General features: G+C 38.5%; 1 protein-coding gene across 1 annotated transcript; it reads left to right on the top strand.

The window, feature by feature from the left end:
• Positions 1 to 3,992: 3,992 nt before the first annotated feature.
• LOC107300983 (TATA box-binding protein-associated factor RNA polymerase I subunit A-like) lies at positions 3,993 to 9,797 on the top strand (the record flags this gene model as incomplete). Its single annotated transcript, XM_015830258.1, has 4 exons — positions 3,993 to 4,183; positions 6,891 to 7,060; positions 8,536 to 8,649; positions 9,599 to 9,797. Coding segments are annotated over exons 1-4 (616 nt in total), but the record flags the coding sequence as incomplete, so codon positions are not given.
• Between the last annotated feature and the right edge of the window lie 753 nt (positions 9,798 to 10,550).

The raw sequence follows: 10,550 nt of genomic DNA, 5'->3' as shown, positions 1-10,550 counted from the left end.
TGTCACATTTATTGTTTTATTTTATTTCATTCCAGGGAATCCTTAGTGTGAACCTGAACATTCTGAAAGTTGCCTACTATTCCATTCCTTAAATGTAATGTCTAAATATAGTATAAAAGTAATTTTCTTTCAGCTGGCTTACTTTTTTGTTGATAACCAGGATCTTTGATCTACAACTGGGTTTTTGTGCCATACAAAGCGGAATATTTGCTGTACATCAGGTTCTTCATTCATCTGGATAAATGGTACAGAAGTGGAAACATGATACATAACACAAATCCACAGTTAGTGTCAGTAAGTTACATAATAAGGCCCTTGGAGTGCTTTAGAATCCAGAGATATCATTGCTGGGTCTTGATTAGACAAAGAATTATTTGCAAAGTTTCTGGTTCTGAGTCCCAAATCCATTTTACTTTGTAAGTATACTGAAAAGTCCCTGGCATGCAAGTTCCTTTGCAGACTTTGGCACACATCCATGAAATTCCTCTATGGCTACTTTTGTTCTTTATAGTTCACCAAGTTATCAGAGAATAAGCTTTACTATACAGCTGTAAGCTAGTTTGACTTTTAATGTGGATAATGATTAGGATTTTGCCATAGGACTAAGAACACCAAAGTTCAAGTGGAAACTCACTGGATTACCTTGGATCACAATAAAATAAAATTCAGTTTATAAGCAGTAGGGAAACCATACTCTGTGAAAGAATGCATGCAATCATACAATCCTGTTTTCCCCAAGTGCATGTAATATGTAAAGCTAGAATAGTCTGAGGAGAGAAAAACAGCCAGTTAACACTGAACATGCTGAGCCAATTAACATTTAAGCATAGATGGAAGAAATTTCTTCGTGCACAATGATTAGATATAAATGAATGGTTAGATACTAGTAAAAAGAACTAGTTAATATTCTAGTCCCAAAGGAACTGGAGAATATGGATTTTCAAGGATCACAGCTGAAGGGAGATATTAATTATATCTGTATTACAGTATATTGCTTGAAACAAGTTTAGTTTCACATACTTTTCTTGACACCAGCATACATTAACCATTGCCTTCTTTCAAAATATTCTTAATTTAGCCTTCAGCCCTGGGATTTCTGGGTGATGGCCTGACCCTGCTTCACTACGCTTAACCATCTAAAAAGGCCTCTCTACAAAAAGCATTTTCTGGAAATGAATCTGAAGTGGTGTAAATATTTTAATACAATATTAAATATTTTAATACAATATTAAAATAACTACAGTCCATAATATAAGGCAGTACTGCACAGCTGTGAAAGACAACCTAAGAAAAAAGCCTGGGAAAAGAACAAACTATTTGTCAACCTATTAGATCTTGCTTTTTCTTCAATTTATCTAGGTTCCAATTCTGTTATGGACCGAGAGACCACCAGAATCACAGAAAAATACGTAAATGATGAACTGGTATTATCTTTAACAAGGCTCAGTTTACGAGCACAAAAACGCGTCCAGGGACTCCAAGGCGATGAAGGGACACCGGTAATTAGACACCAAAGGGAAAGGATTCACGCATGCGCAGGTGAATGTGATACTTTGAAAGGCAGAGAGTATCACGCAGAAAATCGTTTTTCCTGATGCCCAAATAAAAGATGGCGCTCGCTGCAGCAAAGCATCGGAAGTGAAAGAAAAGGCGTTGTCGTACAGAATGTAACGCGCATATTCTCGGAACCGGAACGAAGGGAGGTGGGAAGAAAGGAAGCTTCCTGTCCTGGTAGGTAGCGCTATCCTGAGAATTCTCAGATGTTGCGCTTTCATCGGCTGTTACAAATAAGAAAAGGGAAGGAAACAATTTGTCTTACGAAGGGTGTGTAATGTGTATGGGTGGTTGCTATTACAGCGTAACCAACGAATTCATTGACCATTAGGCAAGCGACGCCATAAAACACACCCTTCACGATAACTTTATAACTCAGTTGTTATTTCGTATTGTCGTTTTCCTTTTGCTCCTAAAACAAATGCTTAGAAAATGTGCCCTGCAAAGGCCAATTGAGTTTCCTGTTTTGCAGCTCTGGGGTTGCTGGGTGATATTGGAAGGACACTTTTTTTTTTCCTCCAGAAGCCTGTGAATCTTATGCCTTTCAATTACAGGTTCTGTGAAACAAGGTGGGCTCTTAACTCCTTTCAGTCACATTATCTTCTACTTGGGAAGCACTCTCTGGTCAATGTAATTTTGTACTTGTAATTATGTAGAAATTTTAAGTGCCACCCACTTCCCTAAGAGTTCTGAAGGTGTTGCAAGATGTAGGAAAAAGATACATGAAATTATTTACACACACGCACACTTAATGTTTTCTATAGGACCAATGCTTTTATCATTTCATTTCATTCATTTATTCTATTTGTATCCCGCCCTTCTCCCGAGGGACTCAGGGCGGCTCACAACATTTTAAAACAGAAACATGCCCACAATCCCCGCCGAATAAAACCAATTTAAAACCCAAATATTTTAAAGTTGTGAATATTTAAAATTTTCTAAAAATGAACCCGATTTAAAATCCTCCCTAGGCCAGGCCTGCTTGCTGGAAAAGCCATGTCTTGAGGGCGCGGCGGAAAGTAAGGAGATCCGGGATCACCCGGATCTGGGGGGGTAGTTCGTTCCAGAGGGCGGGGGCACCCACAGAGAAGGCCCTCCCCCTGGGGGTCGCCAGCCGACACTGCTTGGCCGACGGCACCCTGAGGAGACCCACTCTGTGGGAGCGTACCGGTCTATGGGAGAGAATCTGCGGCAGAAGGCGGTCTCGGAGATAGCCAGGTCCTATGCCATGGAGCGCTTTAAAGGTGGTAACTAACACCTTAAAGCGCACCCGAAAGGAGCCTTGCATTTGAGGATTCAAGCTGCATCCTTTTCATATGTGCAAACAAAAGACTTCACACATGTATAGAAAGGTGGCTTACGAAGCTGCAGGGCATATTACATCGTTTGCCCCCTCCTCTCCGTTCCTCTGCAAAACACACAAAAGTGAATACAGTAATATTGAAAGCCCAGGGAAAACAAATATTTTGAAGTTCTTGAATTGTTACAAGGGGGGAGATTGTTTCAATCCCAATGGCAATTTATTCCACAACGTGGTTCCTACCACAAAGAAAGCCAGATTGGTTGCTTGTATTCAACTTATCCATAAAAATCCATTGATTATCTGAGAGCACGGAGTAGTTTGTCCATGAATTCATAGCCTTGCAGGTAGCTTGCATCTAATCTATGTACAATTTTATAGACCACTGTGAGCACCTTCAGTTATGCTTGAATGATTCTGGTAGTCAATGAAACTGATTCAATATGGATAGTGAGGCATCTTGAACAGGCTGGATGTCTTCAAAGCCACAGAGAATAAATTGTAATGTTCAAGCCATAAAGTTAGTACTGCATGAATCATTTAGAGTAGATTTGTCTCCTTCATCTAATTTATCATCTTTATTATGTAGTTGTCCAGATCATTGGTGGATTGAAGAGGCTGTTTATATTGTAAATTTATTTCTAGAGGGAACAAATCAAGAATAAACATATCCCATATTCTTAAAGGAATCAATAGCAGGTCTCTCTTTTTGATCCACCTTTAAGGGGTATTGAAGCTTCAAAAGACTTCTTTGAGAATGGCCCAAAATTTCAGACGTAGGTATTTGCTGGAGTTTGGTGCTCATTTACTGTTTTTATTAATGATTATATGATTATAATTAATATAACCCAACTATTGTCCTAAGTATTTTTGATTCTTAGTTAATTAGGTTTCCTGATATTGCTTTATTTGAAATATGTGGTGTTTACCTTAGTGGTTAAATGCTGATATATGTAAGTGTATATTTCATGAAAAAAACTATTTCTGGGAGCCAGTTCCAGGATACCACTAGTGTGTCTATTAAATGAAGAGACCTGTTAAACACATTTAAAACTATTAGTGTTGCTGATTTTTTTCTAAACCATATAATGTGTATTTTCCTCTTTCCTGTTTTTTGCAGATTATTAGGTTTGATTTATTTATAAGCTTACACTACTGTACAAGTAGCGGGTTTTCTTCTAAATATAGTCATAGAAATGGATAACTTTGTTGAAGAACTGAGACAAGAAAGGTGTCTGTCCACAGGAGAAACAGAGGATGAGTCTGCAGCCAATGTTCTGGTCCCAGAAATTTATTTGCCTTTACTGCCAAAACATTTCAACCATCCAAGTAAGTTTTTACTGACATGATGGAAAGTAGAAATGAAGGAAAGTAGCAAAATCCTGGGGTCATTCTCTCTCCTTCCCCCATATAGACCTTCGTCAGCCTGCAGTATATGATAGTGTTACCTTTATCTTTTGCTATGAACTTGTTATAACCAATTGTTTTCTTCAGAAAAATTGCATAATATATCTTTTTGGTGCCACTTTGAAATGCAGTTGAGGAATGGTATATTGAGCATTAACCTAACATGGAATTCTCGTTTATAGAAAAACTAGCAATTAGAAAGATGAGTTCCAACCTAGCTGTTGCCCTGATACTTTTTTTTCCTTTTTGCAAAGCAAATTCAATTGGGTGGCCTTTACCAGCGTGCTCTGCTATAGTACATATTTTTATTTATTCATTTGCTGAATTTGGGCGGTGTACAATTGCTAGTTAACTATTACTGTTATTAATGTGATGGTGACATAGGATACTTAATAGGATACAGACTGGTAGTCGAAAATCACATGTTAGTAACTTATAGTTTCTTCCTGCAATTCTATGGCCAGACTTAGGATATAATTTTTATTTATTTGCATCCCATCTTTATTATTTTATAAATAACTCACGGCAACAAACTTATCCAACACACCTTCCTCCTCGTATTTTCCCCACAATAACAACCATCCTTATGAGGTAGGTTGAAAGAGAGACTGACTGGCCCAAGGTAACCCAGCTGGCTTTCATGACTAAGACGGGACTAGAACTCACAGTCCCCTGCTTTCTAGTCTGGTGACTTAACTGCTAGGCCAAACTGGCTAATGTATCTAGTAAAGCTTCATCTGTTACCTATTGATCAGATTCTTCCATTTGTTCTGTTTCCCCAAATTCCCTTGTTGCTTTGGGACAAAATGTGAGTTCTTGGGGCAATGGGGTACATGGAAAAGAAGATAGACTGGAGAATTAGTGGAAAGTTAGAGTAGCATCTGTAGCCTTAGATGTATTTAATAAAAGGGATCCTCTTTTGAAGCCAGTAAAAGAAGTTCTAGAAGCAATTAAACTGTAAGTAGTTTACCTGAAAGTCTTTGAAGAGAAGAGCACTGAACTTGAAAGGATATGGAATTCAGAATTTTTTAGCTGAGTCAAAGACCAATCACATGATCTGTCTAAAGTTAACTGATTGCAGTATTATTTTGTACTTTCAGATGATGATTGATTATCAAGATACTGTGCTTTTATACACTGTACACTATTTACATTAAAATTGATTTTTGTATAATTGAAAAACAGTTACCTATGTCATAGTCACCTCCGGGTTTTTCTACTGTAATGCGCTCCACATGGGGCTGCCCTTGAAAAGTATCTGGAAGCTTCAGTTGGTTCAAAACGTGATGGTTTTGTGCAAATCTAGATTCCTCTTGTGGGAGCTGCTTTGGTTGCCACTTTGCTTCTGCATCCAATTCAGGGTGCCTGTTATCACATTTAAAGCCCTATATGGCTTGGGCCCAGGTTATTTGATGGACCATCTTTTCCCAGTAGATTCAGTTGATCTACTTGATCCACCAGAGCGAGGAGACAAGTCCCATCTAGTGGGACTAAGATGAGGGGACTTTTCTGTGGTGGCTCCCTTCATAGGGAACATCATCCCCATGAAGATAAAATTGGCCCCCACCTTGATACTCTTTTGAAAGTCCCTGAAGATATGGTTTTGCCAGCCAGCCTAGGAACATCAGGATGATTTGGAGCCCATTAAGTGATTTGTCTGAATGTTGTTGCCAGGAAGGTAGGAATGTATTGTGTTTTGCATTTGGGGTCTGGTCTTTGTAAGTCTCCTGGAGTCAAAGTGAGCAAGTTGGGTGGCCTTATAAATCTTTTTAATAAATAAATAAATAAAATGATCTGGCACTTTAAAGATGATAATCAGCATCTTGGATTGTGCTCAGAAAAAAAATTGGGATTCAGGGCAGGTCACCCAGATGTTCTTAATATTCTTCCAATAAGAAATATTCCTTTTTATTTTAATTCCATTGTAGGAAGGATTGTTTATGTTAATAACATTTATGCAATCACCAGAAAAAAAGCTAAAATTCATAATGCTTTTCAGTTGATGTGACACATCGTAACCTATGCCAGGAAAATCCATGAATTTGATGCTTCAGGATACTGATAAGATTTCTGAGATAAGATAATGCCAAATTGATGCACAATATATTCTTGGAGTTCACATTCCAGACATGAATATAAATTCACATTTTCTCTGTAAATGGCAAACTTAGTTCCATAAATGCTTTAGGTATGCCGCAGATTCCCTCCCACAGGCCGGTACGCTCCCACAGAGCGGGCCTCCTCAGGGTGCCGTCGGCCAAGCAATGTCGGCTGGCGACCCCCAGGGGGAGGGCCTTCTCTGTGGGTGCCCCCACCCTCTGGAACGAACTACCCCCCGAGATCCGGACGATTCCGGATCTCTTAACCTTTCGCCGCGCCCTCAAGACATGGCTTTTTCAACAAGCGGGCCTGACCTAAGGTGAGTTTTAAATAGGGACAATTTTTAAACAATTTTAAAGAGCCACAGCTACTAATATTTGGATTTTAATTGGTTTTTAGCAGGGGAAAAATTTTTTGTACAATGTTTTAATATGCTGTGAGCCGCCCTGAGTCCCATGGGGAGAAGGGCGGCATATAAATTTAAATATAAATTTAAATATAAATAAATGTTTTCTTATGTTGGTTGAAGCAAATATGGCTGTGAAATCTTCAGAATTTCAGAAGGTGAAAGAGGATTGTTTATGCTGTATTCAAGATGCTCTCTTACAAAGTCAGTGGCAGAGGGCTGCAGAATTAATGATAAGCTACTTGGAAATGCTGGAAAATACAACTGCAGAAAAAAGGGTGACAGCTCAAGAGGTAAATAAATTAATTAATAGAATATCTTTGAAATGATTGGAAATATATCATTTCTCTAGCATGTGCCTCTATATAATATAATTAAGAACAGGATAAAAATGTCTCATTTATGCATTGTGTCGTGCATTTAGATGTATGACATGGGACATTTTTTCATAAATGTGGGATTCAAACCTTTTTTAGGCCGTAGGAACCTTTGAAAATTTAAATGGATGTAGTGAGTGCTCTCACAAAATGTCAGAATAAGTTATAATGGGATTGTCTGTTCACAAAAAAGTTACAAACAATACAGCCAATCATGAAATATTTATTTAGTTGACATAAGGCAGACATGTCAAACACAAGGCCCGGGGGCCGGATGCGGCCCGCGAAGTGGTTTCATGTGGCCCACGAAGCCATCCTAGAAACAGTGAGGGAACGGCCCCCGCTGCCTTGGCCCTGGCCCAGGCCGGCTGGGAGCCAATGTACAATTTTGTGGTGGCCATCTATGCTGAAATGCATTCAGTCTTAGCTCCACAAGGCCGTCTGGAAACAGTGAGGAACCAGCCTTTGCCACGTCGGCCCCACCCCCTGAGTGCATGCTGGGGAGGTGTCACCCTTTGTGAGAAATGAAGAAATGCACCATCGCCTGGAAGTGGCCAGCAAATGGCCCTCGCCTACTTCACATATCCGGCTTGATGGGCTCTGCCTTGCTCCCACCCCTTTTTGCCAGAGACCCTCAGATCTGTCCCACTCCTGCCCAGGCCCCCAGAGGCACCCTTGACGCGAATGATGTAGAGCTGGCCACGCTCACCCAGTAGGCCACACCCACTCCATCCATATCCACCCAGTAGGCTGCACCCACCCTGGCCACACCCACCCGCCCCCCCTGAGGGCAACCGCAATGCTGATGCGGCCCTCAATGAAATTGAGTTTGACACCCCTGACATAAGGCAACCTATTGGCTGGTCTTCACCTCCTGTCAGCCCTTCAGGAGGCTTCCTGACGTTTTCTATTTTATCTTTCACATTTTTCTGGACACTTAAGCAAATTTCTTAAAGCCCTACCTTACAGTCACCTACCTTTTTTATTTTCTGTAATATATGTTGGGTCTATATGGGGTCCTGTATTCTATGTAAATAAAGATGATAGAGGCTGGTGTTTTGATCTGTAGAATGTCAGATCTCTCTATCTGTCTGTCTACCTGCCTATCTTATGGCATAGCTCATGGGGAAGTGAGTATCGGAAATATAGTGTTCACAGGCAAATGTATTGGGACATTGATCAAGAAAATCAAAATGGCAACCTTGACCACACAATTGAGTCTGCCATGTTAACTTTCTTGACTTTGCCTCTGTGCATGTCCTTGCTCATCGGCATCATGTTAGTGATTTTGTTGTAAATAATTGTATAAGGGTGCACCAGTAGTCACAGTGCATTTGCTTTTAGTACTGTGGTTTTATGATTTGCTTGTAACGTATTTTCTACCTCATTAGGAGATCTGGAGAATAGGAACTGAAATCTTGCAGCAGCATCCACAAAGTAATATAGAAGAGATCAATCATTTTGCAGATCGGATGAAAAATTTAGGAGTCAAAAGATATTTAAAGGTAAGAAAAAAACTTTTAAGTAAAAATAACTTTAATGCAATATTTTAATATTGAAAACATGTTTTANGTATTTTCTACCTCATTAGGAGATCTGGAGAATAGGAACTGAAATCTTGCAGCAGCATCCACAAAGTAATATAGAAGAGATCAATCATTTTGCAGATCGGATGAAAAATTTAGGAGTCAAAAGATATTTAAAGGTAAGAAAAAAACTTTTAAGTAAAAATAACTTTAATGCAATATTTTAATATTGAAAACATGTTTTATTATGAGAATTCCTACTGATTCCTTTAAGAATATGATGTAATCTTAGAAAGGTCAAATATAAAATACATTTATAACCACATTGTCAAAATGGTTAGAAGCCACAATTCCTTCCTTCCTTCCTTTCTTCCTTCCTTCTTTCATTCCCTGTTTTATTTTCTTATTTTACTTTCTAATATTTATATTATTTTACCTTGTTAAAATTTATTTGCTAAAATTATATTAAAAAAGAAAATATACTGTTATTGTAAAATTTTAGTATAGATCTCTACATTACACTTCTTGTGTGATATTTTTGATAAAATATATGGCTTCAAATTTTAATGACACAGAATTGTATTTTAATTATGGCTTTGGAACTATTTAAAAACTGAGTAGTTCCATAATTGATTCTAACTGAATACCATAAGCTTATTTGTTCCACAACCTGGAAAAATGCACTCTCATGTATCAGCAAAAAAGTGTGATTATTTCTATAGTAGGAATCTTTGATTTCTTATACAGCTGACCGTCTAGCATACCCATACACAACTGCAGTTGAAAGTGGTTCCTTGTTATTAAAACAGAATAGTTCTAAAGACACAACTCATATCTGAAGTTATTGGGAACTGCTGCTTTGTTTATGCGTATTGGTATCCAAAGGTGCTGCTTCTGTTCAACCTAGTAAACAAAGTTCAAATTACAGATTTCTTTAGAGCATGCCTTCCACCTTTTGTGCAGTGGATTTCTGGATGAAGCCTATCAGAATTTGATCTTGGCTGAAAGTTGGCGATATGGAGAAGAAACTGTTGCTCAGGAAAAAGAGCTGAAACTCGTTCAAGCTTATAAGGGATTGATAGGCTATTATATGTGGTTAAAAAAGAAGACAGAGCTTTTGGAGCTGGGTGAGTATATGCCTGTAGATGCCACAGTGGCAGCATGCAGCAGTAACTGTTGCAGTTGTCCGTGAATTTTTCAATTCCATTCATGAAATATGAAAGGTGAGACAAGGCTTTGGCTGAGTCTTCTCTGGCATGTTTGCTAGGAAAGAAGTTCTAGAGAATTTTATGGAATTAGTACCTGATGAAGTATGTAGAAGGTTTTGAAATTCATTTGGTATCTTCCTTAACAATGGGGATGGCTAAGGATTACTGTATATGTTGTTCCTCCTGTATTGCAGTTTTAAAAAAAAACTGACCCTGGAGAACTCAGATCAAATGGCTTTCTCAACTGGCTAATATTAGTTTGTTTGCTGATAAGCTCTATCACAATTATTGGCCTTAGATAATCATAGTATTTAATTATGATTTGGAGCCATAATCAGGACTGTCAAAAACGCTGTCAACATGGTTTTGTTGATAAGCTAAATTTTTACAAAGGAAAGTGTAAGGAGAAATCATAATAATCTGTTAGTGATTTTGCAAAGGCACAAAATGAAATAGGGAAACGCTAGTTGCTCAGTTCACCTATAATATTTTACCACAGTAAGTATTAAGGTTGAGAAGAACTGGGAAACTGTGAGCATCCTAGACCAAACTAAGTCTAACAATGCTAGCTAGTGAATTCCTGGAAGCTTGGCACTTGAACAAATCACCCATTAGTGGACACAGAGAGATAAACCACATTTATACACCATCCAGAAGAGACAATAAGAAGCT

Source organism: Protobothrops mucrosquamatus, unplaced genomic scaffold (genome assembly GCF_001527695.2).
Source record: "Protobothrops mucrosquamatus isolate PMUCROS unplaced genomic scaffold, P.Mucros_1.0 scaffold9454, whole genome shotgun sequence".
NCBI classification, from domain to species: Eukaryota; Metazoa; Chordata; class Lepidosauria; order Squamata; family Viperidae; genus Protobothrops; species Protobothrops mucrosquamatus.
Note: the sequence above shows the minus strand (reverse complement) of the source record. Positions and strands in the feature narration are given on the sequence as shown.